Source organism: Pomacea canaliculata, linkage group LG7 (assembly GCF_003073045.1).
Source record: "Pomacea canaliculata isolate SZHN2017 linkage group LG7, ASM307304v1, whole genome shotgun sequence".
Lineage (NCBI taxonomy): Eukaryota > Metazoa > Mollusca > Gastropoda > Architaenioglossa > Ampullariidae > Pomacea > Pomacea canaliculata.
In genome coordinates, this window is record NC_037596.1 from 11,528,417 (window position 1) to 11,546,830 (window position 18,414).

At 35.4% G+C, this 18,414-nt stretch overlaps 4 protein-coding genes across 4 annotated transcripts; 3 read left to right on the forward strand and 1 right to left on the reverse strand.

Moving 5' to 3' along the window:
• Positions 1-12: 12 nt before the first annotated feature.
• LOC112568652 lies at positions 13-2,493 on the forward strand. The gene is made up of 4 exons (XM_025246061.1): positions 13-320; positions 796-1,161; positions 1,575-1,856; positions 2,082-2,493. Exons 1-4 carry the CDS (start codon positions 218-220, stop codon positions 2,381-2,383), a joined length of 1,053 nt encoding a protein of 350 aa, XP_025101846.1. The 5' UTR covers positions 13-217; the 3' UTR covers positions 2,384-2,493.
• A 2,981-nt stretch (positions 2,494-5,474) lies between these two features.
• LOC112569132 lies at positions 5,475-8,458 on the reverse strand. Its single transcript, XM_025246833.1, has 4 exons — positions 8,437-8,458; positions 7,608-7,805; positions 6,834-6,920; positions 5,475-5,995 (listed from the first exon to the last, which is right to left on the reverse strand). Exons 2-4 carry the CDS (start codon positions 7,723-7,725, stop codon positions 5,877-5,879), a joined length of 324 nt encoding a protein of 107 aa, XP_025102618.1. The 5' UTR covers positions 7,726-7,805; positions 8,437-8,458; the 3' UTR covers positions 5,475-5,876.
• Positions 8,459-10,362: 1,904 nt separating this feature from the next.
• Positions 10,363-12,068, forward strand: LOC112568556. The gene is made up of 3 exons (XM_025245884.1): positions 10,363-10,390; positions 11,051-11,332; positions 11,555-12,068. The coding sequence occupies exons 1-3, from the start codon at positions 10,363-10,365 to the stop codon at positions 11,854-11,856; spliced, it is 612 nt and encodes a 203-aa protein (XP_025101669.1). The 3' UTR covers positions 11,857-12,068.
• Positions 12,069-14,896: 2,828 nt separating this feature from the next.
• On the forward strand, positions 14,897-16,328 carry LOC112568559. Its single transcript, XM_025245889.1, has 3 exons — positions 14,897-15,105; positions 15,474-15,755; positions 15,970-16,328. Exons 1-3 carry the CDS (start codon positions 15,042-15,044, stop codon positions 16,326-16,328), a joined length of 705 nt encoding a protein of 234 aa, XP_025101674.1. The 5' UTR covers positions 14,897-15,041.
• Positions 16,329-18,414: the final 2,086 nt, after the last annotated feature.

An 18,414-nucleotide genomic window follows, 5' to 3' on the forward strand; every position in this document is an offset into this window, starting at 1 on the left:
AAGCTTTAACTTTCCGTGATTATGCATCCCTACAATTGTCCATCTGTTGTTTGCATTTGTTCTTTTCTGCAACTGCTCACGGAAGTCATCCAGCTAATCTTCGTCATATATATACACATAAAGGTTCATTGTGTCAGATTTTTATAGATTGATCCCTGTGTTTCCTTGTCATTAGTTTCCCGGATTTATGTCAGACTAGTAGAAAATTAAAGTGAAAATGAACTTCCTGGCTGAACTAGACAAGAAGCAGGTGATGTCGCCGGTGGGTTGTATCGTCTTTATGTTGCTCATCTACCAGTCAACATGTGTACAAGAAAACTGTGAGTTCTTTTATTTTCTGCAATACGTCTTGAAAAAGCTGTGGAACTAAATCAGACAATTATTTGCCTGTGATAAAATAACTACATTAATGATTATATTTGCTTCTTATGGTACTATTCCTTAATTTTTCTTTGAATATTTTTTTAAAAAAAAAAGCTCAGTAGTGCTCATACTACAATTTTTATCGTTGAAATTTACCGCTTAAGGCAGTAATCTGACTGATTTTAATCTTCTATTTCGTTTTTGACAAATAATTCCTTCAGAAAGATATGTCAGGATCTGATTTTGCTGAAAGATTCTTGTGCCGATCGTAGAACGAAAAATATTTTATTACTCTAATTGAAACTGCAACTGAGTTAAATTATATCATTAGCCTAAAAATGACAGCAGTTTCATTTATGCTTAACAATAATAAAGGTCGCATTCAGCTTATTTTAACAAACCTACTAAAGTTTTCATATCTTTTATTTCCAGGCGCGGTGTTGGAATTTCATAATGTAAACAATGGCGTTTTGACCGTCTATGAAAACCAGACTGCAAATGTCGCATTTTGGATGAATGTGTCAGCTTGTGATCAAACAGATGAATTATTTAAAATCAAGATTCACACCAGAACAAATAGTGGCAGTCTTGAATACGATGGAACATTTACTTACTGGAAGGAGACTTGTACAGTCAGACCACAGAGATGTCTTCGATGCTCCACACCAGCAGGTCCAGCAGAGCTCTTCAGGAAAGTCAACCGATCTCACGTGCAGATAGAGTGGGAATGGGACATGAAAGACACAAAGTTTGGTAATTTTACAACCATTCGAAAGGAGCTAAAACTGAATGTTTCTTGTAAGTATATAATGTGTTGTCATTTTACCTGTCTTTCTATTGTTGCTGCCTTTTCCGTAAAAAAAAACAACAGATTTTTATCCTCTCGTATACATTATCATCGTTGTTGTCTTTATCTTCTCCTTTTTTACTTCATTCTCTGGATTAAGAGATATGAACCTTCCTTTTTCTTATTCAGTTTTTTTTTTCTTCTTCTGCTCCTCTCCTTTACAAATTAAATCAAGTAACAAACAATTTCAACTAAATTTTGTGTATGTGTGAGTGAATTTATGTGACCTTTTTATGGTAGATAAATTCTCTTTTCCACTTACACACACGGTAGGCTTTTAGTATGGACAAAAGTATTGCATGCAATGAGTGAATGCATCTCAATTCATGTTTATATTTGTTTGAGTGCTTTGTTATATTTACAGATCCACCCAGTGTCACAAATCTCATGGTAGATGGGAAAGAAGCAAGAGGTAGCTTTGTCATAAATGAGGGTAGTGAGGTCAACATATCATGTTCTTTTGAGAAAGGAAATCCCTCCACGAACTTCCTTCTTCTGGATAAAACAGGAAAGGAAATAAAATCGTCTAGTGACGAACAACATCTGAACCTCTCGCTTGTCCTCCAATGCAAAGACGACTGGCCCACCATCAGATGTCAAGGAAGTGGCTCCGAAACGAACGAATCTGTCTCTTTGCTTGTTAAGTGTAAGTGATAAATATTTACTTTTATATCAAAAAAATTTTTTTTAACAAATAAAGTTATATTTTTGAAAAAAAAATTCAGAATCGGAATATTTATATCTAAAAATGCTTATTGTGAGTGCAGCATGGCTAACTGTAAAGCCAGATGATGCTAAATAAATAGCACTCTCAGCAACATTAAAACATCGTTCTAAATGCTTATTGTTCTGTTTAATTAACATTTTTCAGGCCGTCCTCAGTTTGTCGACAAAAACGCAAAGGTTGTGGAGACTGCAGCAAACATCAAGTGGATATTAACCGTAAAAGCCCACACAACTGTCATTCAAAAATGTCTCTTGATGTCGCTGACTTTAGGAGAGAACTCAAACAGAGAAGTCAAGTGTAGCCTGACTGGCGACCCCCCTGACCTGCTGCTGATTGTCTCCCTTGACAAGGAGGATGTGGCAAAGGGAGGAAACTGGGGACTGACTCTCCACAATGAGAAAGGCTCATCAGACACATTAGTGTTTAGCATACAATCACGTGAGTAGAGTTTCAATTACTATTAATAGCTTCTGTAGAAACATTAGTGTTTAACATACCATCACATGAGTGTAGTTTCTATTACTATTAATAACTTCTACACAAACCTGAAAAAGTAAACATTAGTAGACACTGAAAAATGTCACAGTAAAAAAACTTAAGCAAATTTTTAAATGATCAGAGATGATAATAGCAGTCACGAATTTTTTCATATTGTTTTGACGTTTATGAATGGTTTATTTTGTTGCTGCTAGCATTTCGAGTCTTAGGAAACAATTTTAACTGAAAAAGGCGATAAAAATCGTTTATGGCTTGAGATGTTCATTAAAAAAAATCGACTTCCTTGGAGAGAAATGTCTGTGTATATTTCGTATAATTTCAGTATCGCCGTTAGAAATTTAAAAATAACTATCAGATGTAATAAAATGGTCACATTTGGGAACTAGTTCAAATGCGATTGATTTTTGAAGATTCCATGGTAGAACTGGTTATAATTTTAAAACGAAGAATTCGTCATTGTTTAGTTCTGCACTAAGGAGCAACACTTCCTCAGTTCTACAGAGTAGTATGCTACACTGCAAGTGTAGGAAGATTTCACAAATTAATTACTAATCTCAACGATTATTCCTGCGCATGTGTAAGCGAAATCTTTGCGAATACCGTTTGCGTGCGTCCTCTCGAAAAACACTTATTATTGACTACTTTTGACACGGATTTGATGTTCTACTCGGACACTTTTGGAAAACCAACTGAAATGGTGAGTAGCCTGGGGGAAAGGATCAGGGTATTAACAGTCACTAGCGTCGAAGAGAGCGAAAATTGACTTATACGAATGCGTTTAGACAGACACACAAAGGGACAGGCAAAGCCAAGAAAGACAGCTTTACAAACAGATAATAATGGATGGACAATCAATTTTAAAAAGACCAAAACCGGTATTTATACAGTACTTTTAACTGAAACATTTGTTGGTACAAAACTTGTTTTCAAACCTCGTTTTCCTAAATTTTATCATTTAGAACTTGTCTTTTTGCAGAAATCTCTTCAAAAATGAAACCCCGAACGCTAATTTTTATTACATTCATGTTACCTACCGTTTATTAATATAATATTTTTGTGTGTAACCATGAAAATCCATATAAGTGACATAGAGAAATGTATCTTCACCTCACTAATTTTTGGAGAGAACTTACACAGAACCCTAACTAGGGACCCTTCTGACCCGCAACAGCTTGTTAAATAACAATAAAATGTCATTTTAAAAATTTCTTTTCATATTTTATCTGCAAAAAAGGAAGGCTGCTCTTCTGACGTTTTGGCAGAGCAATAAGAAGATAAATACAAACACAGACATGGAGAGAGAACAGCTAGCAAGGAAAGACCTAAGTGAAATCAGAGACAAAGAAATGGTATCTCATTTTCATTTCACTACTTAAAACCGGCAGTCAGCTAGTGCCGTGTGTTTATTTATGCGTATAGATATGATTATTTATGTACATTTAAATAAATGTGTTAGTACTAACATATTTACTTATTCTAATTTACAAAAGCTAGTTCAAGTTTTCCGGTTAAAGAAGTATCAGAAGAAAGTCTAAAGAAATAACAAAAATAATCTATGAGGATGAAATACAAAGTACAAAACATTACAGGGCTCTTCTGTGATATTTATCAGTATCATAATAAGAATTTGTATTAAGCTGAAGAAGAATCTTTAAGAGGGTCTTTATTGTCAGCAGAGGGTTGTTTAATGACCTACTAGTATAATTGGTTGCTAATTAACCCTTCATGCTAATACAACATCTTTTCTATATTTCTGGATATATAGTTAATCATCCACAGTCCTGCAATAATTTGTAAGGATGGTTGGTGTACTGCACATGAGGTATGAACCACACCTCGGTAACAATACTCAGTGCATAATAAAAGCGTATCTAACGTATAAACATTTCGTCTGCTGTGACCCTTCTATTTATATGCACTGACCTCACTTAAAAATCAACTATCATCACCTCAATCACTACGGATTGATTTTACACGGAGGCATACCACATCACAAACATACAGCAACAAACTGAAAAAAACCCTTTTATTTATTTAACATAAAAACATGTCATGTTTAAATAAAGCCTGCTTTACATTGTTTTATGCATTGTGTATGTGCATGCGAGTACGTGTGTTGTTTTGTTTTTTATATCTGTTGTTGTTTTCGTGTGTGTGTAAAAGAGAGAAGAAATTCAAGTACATCACATCGTTTACTCTTAGAAGCCCAGTTGGTCTCAACCTTTCTCTGTTACTAACTGATTGTGTACCTCGTATGCCCAACTTAAGGCCAGTTACTTTTTTGTTCAAATGACTCATAAAAGACGAGACCATAGCAGTCTCCTGTGACAGGAATGTTATTAGTGAAAAACAGTGCTAACCTTACCAGGGAGAAGATACATCGAAATGCCAAGAATAATTCCTTTTATATTCATATACAGAGGAGCACGCAAACATAATGCTATAATATCTTTTTTCCATATATTAGTGACAACTTAGATTATTATTAACACTTTTTAATTAAAACCACTGTACCACAATACAATGTAAAAAATAAGAAAAATTATTTTTGACTCTTAGTTGCTGGGCCTTGGATCAATGTTTAGTTTGGAATAAAAACTCACTTGTCTTGAATACATAAATGAGTACATGCTCATCTATACACAAACTTGACCTTAAAAATGCACAGATAGACATACACATATAATCATGTGCCGATATTGTAATAATTGGACACACACACACAGGGACCGCTGATCAGTATGATATTTGTGCAGGTTATAATACTAGTAGGTGTCTGTCTTTACATTGTGGACGTCGCAAGAAAATTTCATAAAGCCACGATGTGTTAAACATAAATAGTAATAATAATAATAATAGTGAATGTTTAAAGGTACAATTGAGTTCTCAAGAGACAGCTCATGACATTTAATAATTAAAATTCCTACAGAAGTAATACATATACTTAAGGTCAAGGCAACAAGATCAGACATCCTCTGGGTTCATTTACGGATGCACACTATTAAATATTTCTCTTCTTCAAAAGTACGCCATGTTAGCAATCAATCTTTAAATTATCTAACTAGTTATATAATCATTGTAAAATACAATCATCAATCTAACTAGCTAATACAATCAATTCTAAATAAACCCTTTACAATTTAAAAACTAATAAAAATTTAAATAATTTCTCATTAAGTTAGCAAATCTATCATCAGATCAATCATAAATCCTGATTAAGTCAATAATTAATTAAATATTAACCATTTTATAATTCATCGATATTTTTTAATATTCCGTCATGGAATCGTTCGTTACCAAATAATTTGAATTGTTCTAATTGTCCTCCAGCCAAGCAAGCATAAAATAAGTAAATGCATCCTCCATCACACTAATAGTAAAAGTTTTGTTACTCATACTAAATTTATCACCCAACCATCCAATAGTTTATTCCTGGTAAAATCAAAGAAGCGCAGCATGCCGAATACTCCAGACGATGACGACAAGAAGACCAATGGCTATCTCGATAACAGGTATGACAATTGCAAAATCGAGGAAATTTACATTTTTCCCTGGAGAATCTGAAATGAGCGAAGAAATAAAAATAAAAATACTGTTTATATCATACAACATATGTAAATACATTAGCAATCACAAACACAATGGCACTAACATATATAGTCGTCATCAACACACAGGTAAGCACATGTCTCGGCCTAACAACTCATATCCAGCACAGTTGCCACTTGCATCTACCAAGGGAAACAGCAGGTTGTAGGAAGAGAAACAGTGTAAAATCTACTGATAAAGTAGTGCAACAGCGTTCCACTATTCGTCCGTTTGACAAATGATCAGTTTGAGAGGTTCAAAGCTCGTAGTTCAGATCCCAAAGTTCTGAGAGACAAGGGAATCAACATATAACTGGAAATAGTTGTTTTCCACAGAGCAAATCATTAGATAAGTGAGCATCGACATGATCACATAGCAAATGTCTGTAGTTGTAGATAAAAAAGTAGAGCTGGGAACAAGAACGGCAAAGGTGGAGAAAGATGCGATGAGCCTAGAATAATTGTCGTGTACAACAAAATCTGTCATAATTAAAATAATTGTAAGCTAGCAAAATACTCCAATGAGAGGTTCATGTAGTTACCGTACGTACGGAACGCTGAAGCTGAAACTGTAATGACTGACACTAGCATCGCTCTGAAGAACTGTTGATAAATAAAATGATTCCGATGGTCGATCGCAAAAACACTGCGTAAACTAAGCCATGGTCCATGATGAACACACAGACACAAACTGCACAGTGACTGCAGCTGCAACCCTGTATGACAAGAAATATTTGTGGATCACGAGAGCTGTGATGCCAGTTAGGTGCAACTTTGTGCTTACTTCAGTCATACAACATGGCGTACTTACCTTTCTGCAGAGCTTTCTGATGGCCTTTCACAGTATCACCTTTATTCCCACGTTGTTTCTTGGTATTATCAGTTGATTTTGATCTACCTTTAATGAATAGGAAAATGTCATTATGGCTACTTACTTCTAGATAATAAACACACGCACGCACACTAAGTAATATACAATGTTTAATTATAATAAAATAAAGCACAATATGGAGTATATATTATTTTTAACTCTCTCATGAGCTTACCAAACGGGCTTTGTATCATCTCTGTATTTAAAACACTAGTAGGTATAGAAAGGTGGACAAGTTAGTAAGCATCAAATTTTTCTACAATACGACTTAAGTGGCATTAGACGAAGAATCAACGTTTGATATACTACATGAAATAGAACATATAATATGTTTTCACAGTTTTCATTAGAAGCACTTGCATAATGTTACAATTGACAAAAAAGATTATCAATCTTTAAAAAATATTTTTTTTAAATGTGCAATAATAACTGTCAACTGCAGAATCACGATTTAAAAATAAAGAAAGGGTATAAATCATTATTATCATACATTTAAACAGAACTAATCCAAGGGGGAACAAAATTCCCGCGACCCATTTGTGCACTCATACCTAATAAACTCGAATTTAATTGCCATTAGCAAAACCCTACTTCACCTATTATTTTCGCAAATTAAAGCTTGCGTGACACAAATAATACCGAGTAAAATGACAGAATCCTACTGAAAAAAACTTAATTTTACTCATTTCACACAGATTCCAAAAGAGAACATACTTTTCGCTGATTTTTCAATGCATGTGAAATTTCCGTGATCATTAGCGTTAAGGGTAAAGTTCCCATCTAGGCATCCTACACCAGACGTTGGCTTGAAGGAAACTTGAGTTCGAGACATGGCATTGTAGTTAATGTCTTTCTTTGTATCACATAAGAAAAAGTATCCTGCCCAGTCACACACAGCAGTGATCTCTGAAACTGACACAACAATTGATAGTGAGGACCATTGTTGAGCTACTTTCTACTTTAGTTTCGCCTTGTAACTGTTTGTAAGAACACTGCCTCGATAAAGTTAGGTGGCAATTGTAGGTTAACATTAATTAATATAAAAATAGTTCTCAACCATTTTTCATTTCACAAGCAATTTCTGTTATTGATTTTTTTAATAATAATAACAATAATAATAACAATAATAACAACAATAATAACAACAACAATAATAATAATAAAAATAAAGATAAAACATGTTTATAGAGTTACTTCAGACCCAAAGCGCTGACAAGTATACACACAGGTGCATTCAATATTAAAATGATAGAGGGACTTTACAACAGTTTATTAGACACGTAAGCACGACCACTTTGCGTACGGATAGACACACCCATTCAAGACTTCTTTGTTTCTTATTCTTGACTTTGATTCTCAAGGATCTTGGACCAAATGCAAACAACCTCACAACAATACCGTGTAGCAGCAGTTGACATGTAGATGACATTAGCTAATCAAATGCATAAATATATTTTTAAAACGGGAAGTACCTAGAGTTGTATCCATGCTAAAAGTTGGAATAGTTGGAAAAAATTCAGAAAATATTAATAAACTGCAATACCATTATTTGTAATCGAGCTCCTATAATATACAGTGAAAGTGTTGAGATCCCTGGTGATGCTGACTTGTATAGTATTGACGCATGATCCTGTTTTTAAAACATCGCATCTGTTTGTTTCTCCTGGAAACACAACAGATATATAAAAAACAATTGAAAGAAACAGTTGTAACTTCTTTTAAACCTTTCTGAAATAATGTAGTTTTCCATGGACGTTTTAGATTGAAAGATCTTTCGTCAAGGAATTAGTACTAAACATTTGCAGCTAGAGGCATGTCGTTAAATATTTAAGTACCTATGTCATGTGACATGCATGAGTTTTGATCAACCGGTTAGCAGTTCGTGTTTGGATCGTGAAAAATAACGATTCCTCCTCAAAAGAACCCCCAAAATTTAACACAGGAAGGTAGTTTATCTGTTTACATATAGCTGACATCTTTCAGATTATTTTTACTTCTTTACTCAATTCCTCGCTTCTTGACGTTTCCATCGAAAACATATTTTGATTGCAATGATAAGGACAGCTTATTGTTTTCTTTTACTAAGCTTAAGAAAACAAAACAACATACGTTAATATTAAGACTATATATGTGTATAGAGAGAGAGAAACTACCGCACTTACCACAAATAACGTTCACAAGTATGAAAAATACGTGGACAAATGAGAAGACCAACTTCATATTTCAGCACCAGACGTTCTGACTACTAAACACAGACATTGAAAAATAATTCCTTTTAAAGTGTTTTCTCGGTTGTGTAAAACTGAAGTCACATAAAATTTATTTAGTGGGCTGACTAACCTGCGGTCATGGTCAGCACTAAAGAAAACGTATAAATGCTGTCAAGACCCTCCTCTTTATCTCATCTGGGCTTAAGATCTACAAGGAACCTCAAAGTTTGTACAATGCGAAAACTGAAGAGTCAATCACAAAGGGCCATGTGAGTATAAGAACCCTACACCGGGGTGTCAGCAATCAGCACCTATTGCTACACTCGTGGTAGGGACCAGATCGTGTATCTTGTTGGAAGTCAGCACTAGGACTGAAACATGTTCTGCTGACTGAAACATTAAACTATCTTGTCAAACGAGACTGACCTTAGCAGGAGGGCTTAAGCTTATAGGTTCTTAGATAACTCCCCCACCCCACTGTTACAGTTTGTCTTAGACTTACCGCTGTTCTGTTTCAACACCTACACCCACACATTCCACCGATTGAAATATCAAAATATCCTGCTTAACCATTTTCTTTAAACTGAGGCTGACCTAAACCATGTAGCTAGACCTTAGAGTGTCGTCAACTGGCCTCCCTGTGTGAAATTGTTCAAAAATTTGTGTTGAAAAATAAAAGCGCTACGTATTAAATAATCATATTAACTATATGAATAATAATAGCCATAATAATTCACATGGTGATAGGCAATTTAAATAGTCAGAGTCCTCTCTTCATTCCACTGCTGGTGATGAAAATTTTTAAAAAGTTCCCCATCACCCTTTTGTTACATTTTGTCTTAGATTTTGGAAACGAGGCTGCGCCTTACAGGCTGAGTTGCTTTGTTCTCCAGTGATTTTTCTATTTTCTTGTGTAAGGTCTTTGCTTATTCATATCCATGGGTTTCTTTTACTAGTTTCATTTGTTTCTTTCACGCTTTCCTTTGTTATTGTTTTTACTGTTTGTATTTTTGACTTATTTTCTGCTCCTGTGGATTTGTAGGGATTGTAAAGGCAAAATAAAACTGCTTAGAATCGCATAAAGAGTAGGATAAATTTGAATCTCGTCTGTTTATATGTGTGTTCATGTGGAAAACGTTGAAGGTTTTTAGTAGAATGTTGTGTTTAATAAGAGAAATTACACGGGACTCTTTTTGCTTCCACGTAGTCTCGTTCTCCGTCACGTGACCCTATGACGTGTGGTTTCTATAGTGAGAACCATGCCTCCAGAACGTGCTGCACCGCCACGTAAAGATGGGAAAAGATTCAAAATTTTCTTTTCATCAGTTTCCGACAGACAGAGTCTTACAAGCCTGACACACAGAGTGCGTCATACGAATAAACAGACGTCAAATCTTCGCAATGACCACAAACACTTCCTGTGCGTGTGACGTCATAAGGAGATTGATGTCATAAGGAGACTCGTCTGCTTGACCATCTCGGGAAGCTATCGTGGTTACTCGGCGGAAGGACACAAGGGTCGATTTCACTGGAATTTTTCGATTTTTATAAACATCGGCAACCGAAATAGTGCTAATAAGTGGTAATTAAGTGAGAAACGAATCCTTTATTTCTCCTGTATTGCTCTCGTGCTCTCTAATTGTGACAAAATATATTTCTGAAACGTTTGACCGTCGCCACAGCCTTATCAAAAGCCTTGAGTATCCCTTTAAGAGATATGAACCTTCCTCTTTCTTATTCCGTTTTGTTTTCTTTTTTCTGCTTCTCTTCTTTACAAAATAAATCAAGTAACAAAAATTTGCATTTAATTTTGTGTATGTGTGCGTGTGAGTGAATTTATGTGACCTTTTTGTGGTAGGTTCTTAGTATGGACAAAAGTCCATTGTATGCAATGAGTGAATGCATTTTTATTCCCACTTATATTTAAGTGCTTTGTTATATTTACAGATCCACCCAGTGTCACAAATCTCATGGTAGATGGAAAAGGAGCAAGAGGTAACATTATCATAAATGAGGGTATTGAGGTCAACATATCATGTTCTTTTGACAAAGGAAATCCCTCCACGAACTTCCTTCTTCTGGATAAAACAATAAAGGAAATAAAAGCATCTAGAGACGAACAACATCTGAACCTCTCCCTTGTCCTCCAATGCAAAGACGACTGGCCCACCATCAGATGCCAAGGAAGTGGCTCCGAAACGAACGAATCTATCTCTTTCCTTGTTAAGTGTAAGTGATAAATAATTAATTTTATATAAAGATTATTTGTGAACAATCAACTTTAGTTTTGGAAAAAAAACATGTCAGACACGGAATATTTATATCTAAAATGCTAACTGTGAGTTCAGCATGCTAACTGTAAAGCCAGATGAAGCTAAATAAATAGCACTCTCAGCAACAATAAAACATCGTTCTAAATGCTTATTGTTCTGTTTAATTAACATTTTTCAGGCCGTCCTCAGTTTGTCGACAAGCACCCCAAGGTTGTGGAGACTGCAGCAAACATAAAGTGGATATTAACCATAAAAGCCCACACAACTGTCATTCAAAAATGTCTCTTGATGTCGCTGACTTTAGGAGAGAACTCAAACAGAGAAGTCAAATGTACCCTGACTGGCGACCCCCCTGACCTGCTGCTTATTGTTTCCCTTGACAAGGAGGATGTAGCAAAGGGAGGAAACTGGGGGCTGACTCTCCACAATGAGAAAGGCTCATCAGACACATTAGTGTTTAGCATACAATCACGTGAGTAGAATTTCAAAGTTGTATTAATAACTTTTGTAGAAGCACTAGTGTCCATAACACGAGTGTAGTTTCAAATACTATTAATAACTTCTACAGAAACCTGAAAAAGTAGATATTAGTAGATACTAAGAACTGTCCAAAAAGAAACTTTTTTAATTGTAATTTTTAAAAATCAGTGATGATACCAACAGTCACGAATATTTTCATATTGTTTTGACGTTTATAAATGGGTTATTTTGTTGCTGTTAGAATTTCGAGTCTTGTGAAATATTTTTTAACCGATAAAGGCGATAAAATTGCTTATGGCTTAAGATATTCATTTAAACAAAAGAGAATCGAGTTCCTCGGTGAGAAATGTATGTGTATATTTCGTATTATATCACAATCACCTTCAGAAATTTTAAAATAATTATCAGATTTAATAAAATGGTCACATATGGGAACTAGTTAAAATGCTACGGATTTTTGAAGATTCCATGGTAGAGCTGGTTATAATTTTAAAACGAAGAATCTGTCATTGTTTAGTTCTGCACTAAGGAGCAACACTTCCTCCATTCTACAGAGTATTATGCTACATTGTCAGTGTAGGAAGATTTACTAGATTAATTACTAATCTCAACGATTATTCCTGCGCATGCGTAAAAGAAATCTTTGAGAATACCGTTTGCGTGCGTCCACTCGAGAAACACTTATTTTGACTTATTTTGACTACTTACGACACGCATTCCATGTTCTGCTCGGACACTCTTGGACATCCAACTGAAATGGTGAGTATCCTTAGAAAGGAGGGCTGCTAGCGTCGAAAAGAACAAAAATTGACTTATATAAATATGTTCATACAGACACACAAGAGAAAAGGCAGAGCAAACAACAAAGACAGCTCGACAAACAAACAATAATGGATGGACAATTTAAAAAAAATAGCAATCCGGCGTTTATACATTACTTTGAACTGATAAATTTGTTGTGTTACAAAACTTGATTTTCAAACTTTGTTTTCGTAACTTTTATGATTTGAAAGCGTGTTTTAGATGTTACGAATTTGTATTTTTGGAGAAAGTTATCGAAAAATGAAAATCCTAAATTTTTATTGCATTCATTAATATAATCGTTTTGTGACCATGAAAATCCACACAACTGACAGAAAAATGTATCTTCACCTCGCTAATTTTTGGAGAGAACTGTAACCCAACTAGAATTCACCCTAACAAGGGACCCTTCTGACCCTCAAGAGCTTGTTAAATTTTTACTATTTCATTTCATATTTTATCTGCAAATAAACGTCAGGAGACGGGGGAAAAGACCGTTCTTCTGAAATGTCGGCAAACCAATAAGAAGATAAATACAAACTTAGACATGGAGAGAACAGCTAGCAGGGAAAGACGTGAGCGAAATCAAAGACAAAGATGTGGTATCTCACTTTTATTTCACTACTTTTAACTAGCAATCAGCTAGTGCCGTGTGTTTATTTACATGCGTATAGATATGATTATTTATGTACATTTAAATAAATATGATAATACTAACATATTTAATTATTAAGTAATTATTTTAGCAGCTAACTATAAAGTTTTCCTGTAAGAGAAGTATCACAAGAAAGATTATCTGTTTTAAAACTGTTTTGGGAAGGAGATGTGAGTGACTAAGGCTAAAACTGATATGGCAGGTAAGAAGAAATTAACATAATTTAGTGAAATTGTACTTACAAAGAAGATTACTGCGAGACCAAGTGACTGAATCTTTTTTTTCTATGTTAAGATCAGTGGACTAAACTTCCGAAACAAAATGTGAATTAAACACCTGTGCAAGATAACTTTAGCGCTCTGTTCATGGGGAAAAGCCTTTACCATAAAGATATTTCAAACTTTTATATTTTACAACTAAATATGTTGTGTAACAATGTATCCAATAGTAACAAATCCGCAAATCCATCCATGAACTTTGGATATGATTATTTTTGGAAGGAAATTAAGCTACCAAATAAATGTAATCTTCAACAACAAGCAGGAACTCCCAATCCAACTTCAATGAGAGAACATCCTGGAAACTGACCGCTTCACGTATCTGAGGAGCATTGTCAACAGGGACGGTAGATTTTCCATGATTATGCATCCCTACAATTGTCCATCTGTTGTTTGCTTTTGATCTTTTCTGCAGCTGCTCACGGAAGTCATCCAGTGAATCTTTGTCATATATATATATACATAAAAGTTCCTTGTGTCAGATTTTTATAGATTGATCAATGTCTTTCCTTGTCATTACTTTCCCGGTTTTATGTCAGACTAGTAGAAAATTAAAGTGAAAATGAACTTCCTGGCTGAACTAGACAAGAAGCAGGTGATGTCGCCGGTGGGTTGTATCGCTTTTATGTTGCTCATCTACCAGTCAACATGTGTACAAGAAAACTGTGAGTTCTTTTATTTTCTGCAATAAGTCTTGAAAAAGCTGTGGAAATAAATCAAACAACTAACTAGTTGCCTGTAATAAGATAACTGCACAAATGATTCTATTTGCTGTTTATAGTACTATTCCTGAACCTTTCTTTAAAATGTTAATTTTTTTCAAAAACAAGTAGTACTCATACTGCAATTCTTTAGTTGAAATTTACCCTTAAGGCAGTAATATGGCTGATTTTGTTGTTTTATGTCTTTAGTCCACGTCTCATTCCGTCAAAAAAAGATCTCAGGATCTGATTTCGCTGATTCTTGTGTCGATCGTAAAACGAAAAATACTAAATCCCTAATAGTCTTTGAAAATTAAAACTGTTACTGAGTTAAATTATATCCCTTGCCTATAAATAATCACAGTTTAATTTATCCTTAACAATAGTAAAGGTGGCATTCAGCTTATTTCAATACACATACTAAAGTTTTCTTATCTTTTATTTCCAGGCGCAGTATTGGAATTTCATAGGGTAAACAATGACCTTTTGACCGTCTTTGAAAACCAGACTGCTAATGTCTCATTTTGGATGAATGTGTCAGCCTGTGATCAAACAGATGAATTATTTAAAATCAAGATTCACACCAGAAAGTTTAGTGGCAGTCTTGAGTACGATGGAATGGTTACTTACTACAAAGAGTCTTGTACTGTCAGACCACAGAGATTTCTTTGATGCTCCACGCCAGCAGGTCCAGCAGAGCTCTACAGGAAAGTCAACCGAACTCACGTGCAAATAGAGTGGGAATGGAATATGAAAGACACAAAGTTTGGTAATTTTACAACCATTCGAAAGGAGCTAAAACTTCATGTTTCTTGTAAGTATGTGATTGTTGTTTTTGTCTGTAAAATACAGATTGGTATCCTCTCGTATGAATTATCATCGTTGCTGTCTTTATCTTCTTTTCTTTTTTATTATCTTGATTACGAAGATGGTCCTTATTTGTCTTGTTTAGTTTTCTATTCTAATGCTCCTTTTCTGTACGACATAAATCAATCAACAAACGAATTTGCATTAAATGTGTGTATGTGTGAGAAAGAGAGAGAGAGTGAGAGATTTGTGCTAGAACAAATCCTCTTTTCCACTTACACGGTGGGTTCTTAGTATAGACAAAAGTGTTAGACAAATGAGTGAATGCATATTAATTCCTGTTTTATTTGTTTGAGCGCTTTTTTATATTTACAGATCCACCCAGTGTCACAAATCTCATGGTAGATGGAAAAGAAGCAAGAGGTAGCTTTGTTATAAACGAGGGTACTGAGGTCAACATATCATGTTCTTTTGAGAAAGGAAATCCCTCCACGAACTTCCTTCTTCTAGATAAAAGAGGAAAGGAAATAAAAGCATCTAGAGACGAACACCATTTGAACCTCTCCCTTGTTCTCCAATGCAAAGATGACTGGCCCACCATCAGATGTCAAGGAAGCGGCTCTGAGACGAACGAGTCTGTCTCTTTTCTTGTTAAGTGTGAGTGAGAAGTAGTTAATTTTATATAAAAAAAGATCAACTTTAGTTTTTGAAAAAAAAAACATGTCAGACACGGAATATTTATATCTAAAAATGCTAATTGTGAGTGAAGCATTGCTAACTGTAAAGCCAGATGATGCTAAATAAATAACACTCAACAACATTAAAGCATCGTTCTAAATGCTTATTGTTCTGTTTAATTAACATTTTTCAGGCCGTCCTCAGTTTGTCGACAAGTACCCCAAGGTTGTGGAGACTGCAGCAAACATAAAGTGGATATTAACCGTAAAAGCCCACACAACTGTCATTCAAAAATGTCTCTTGATGTCGCTAACATTAGGAGAGAATTCAAACAGAAAAGTCAAATGTACCCTGACTGGTGACCCCCCTGACCTGCTGCTGATTGTCTCCCTTGACAAGGAGGATGTGGCAAGGGGAGGAAACTGGGAGCTATCTCTCCACAATGAGAAAGGCTCATCAGACACATTAGTGTTTAACATACAATCACGTGAGTATAGTTTCAAGTTTGTATTAATAACTTCTGTAGAAACATTAGTGTTTAATTACACATAGCTCACGGGCCGCCCACAGATAGCCGAAAGCACTGTGTTCCGCAGAAGAAATCACTGCAACAGGTGGTCGGCACATTGTTGTAAACATAGTAGACTCTGAGCTTGTAACCCTGTGCGTAAATGAATGAATACCTAAGGGAGGCAACACTGGAACCTTTAGGAATTGTTCCACCATAAATTACTGAAAGGCTGAAAAACTCAACAAATCAGATATATTGTTGTGTTTGAAAGTAAGCGAAGTTTTGTTTATCATGCGCCATATCGACATTCGTTGCGAGTTACTCAATTCGACCTGGATTTGTACTCAACCGAAAAAGGGTTAGGGTTAGAAAACAACAGTAAGTAATATTTAAATTTAAATGTATATTCTAATAAACTATATGACTGTTTTGTACTTTTGTGTGTTTGTATATATTTTATAAATATTATTTTCTTAATGTCGCACTTTTGACCTACTTTCTGATTTGTGAATTCTCTGTCCCATACAGTTACAGTCTTTGTGTTAATTTTACTACAAGAAAACAAAGCGATTGTTGTTTTTATTGTAGGTTAGTAAATATAATTTTTTTTTTTAAATACGGGTCAAAATTTCATTTGCGGGCATTCGCCGCTGCGTGTACGTGGGCATGGCAGTCGCGTAAGCTATATAACATACCATCACATGAGTTTAGTTTCAATTACTATTAATAGCTTCTACAAAACATGAAAAAGTAGACATTATTAGATACTAAGAAATGCTACAGAAAATAAACTTCTATATTTTTAAAAGGATCAGAGAGGATACTAACAGTCACGAATATTTTTGCATTGTTTTGACGTTTATGAATGGCTTATTTTGTTGCTGCTAGAATTTCGAGTCTTATGAACAGAAATGTATGTGTATATTTCATTTAATTTCACAATCGCCGTTATAAATTTGAACATAATTATAAGATTTCATAAGATGGTTGGAAAAACCGTATTTTCTACACAATGTTTCGATTAAAATTAACTAGAGAAGGGACAATCAACCGTCAACTGGGCAAGCTGGCACCATATCGGCCTCCGACGTTCACGACACCGTCTACCTACCCCATTCAGCACTGGTGTCCGGTCGGTGGTAACGAAAACATACGCCATCCTTACGTGGGCGACCGCGATTCCCGGGTACACTTACCGCCAGGGGAGATAAACATTTGTACCCCTTTTCGTCCAGCTCAAAGCCGGGTATCACCCCAAGGCTACCACCGCCCCCTTTGATGTCTGTATTACCAGCTCCGGCACTGTTTACATGTCCAAGGTCGAAGGGGATGACCAGATATGCCCCACAGAAAGGAGGATACGCCCCTCAGGTAGAGAGAGACGACCCAGTCTCGTACAGCGTGAAAACTTCCCTCTTCCGGATGGCAAGCTTGCGATCGGAAGGTCCGTCTTGAAGAGACGAGGGAAAGTGTCCGAGGGAAGTAGCGAATTTATAGTGTACCAGAAGTCTACACCAGCACCAGTTAGACTTGAATTATTAGTGAATGTGAAGAAGTGACTTATGAACACTGGATTTTTAACGGTGAACTGTGATTATTGTATAATCATTGTGAACGTGGGATTATTACCTGTGTGAACTTAACGAGGAGAGACAGCGAGAGAGCTACGTTCTTAAGATTATGTTTGAGCATGCTTGTGAACTATTCCTGTATATATATGTATGTACTCTTTTGGTATTCTTTAATTCATATTGAGGTATTTACTCATTGATTGTGCTGTAAAAAGGTGTGGGCGAATGCTTGTGTATTCAGAAAGTATCCATTGCACGACAGAGCCCACTTTTAGACCTTTACAATGGTTGGTTATAATTTTAAAGCGAAGAATTCGTCATTGTTTAATTCTGCACAGTAGCCTAAGGAGCAACACTTCCTCCATTCTACAGAGTAGTATGCTACACTGCGAGTGTAGGAAGATTTCACCAATTAATTACTAATCTCAACGATTATTCCTGCGCATGTGTAAAAGAAATCTTTGCGAATACCTTTTGCGAGCGTCCACTCGAGAAACACTTATTTTTGACTACTTATGACACGGATTCCATGTTCTACTCCGACACTTTTGGAAAA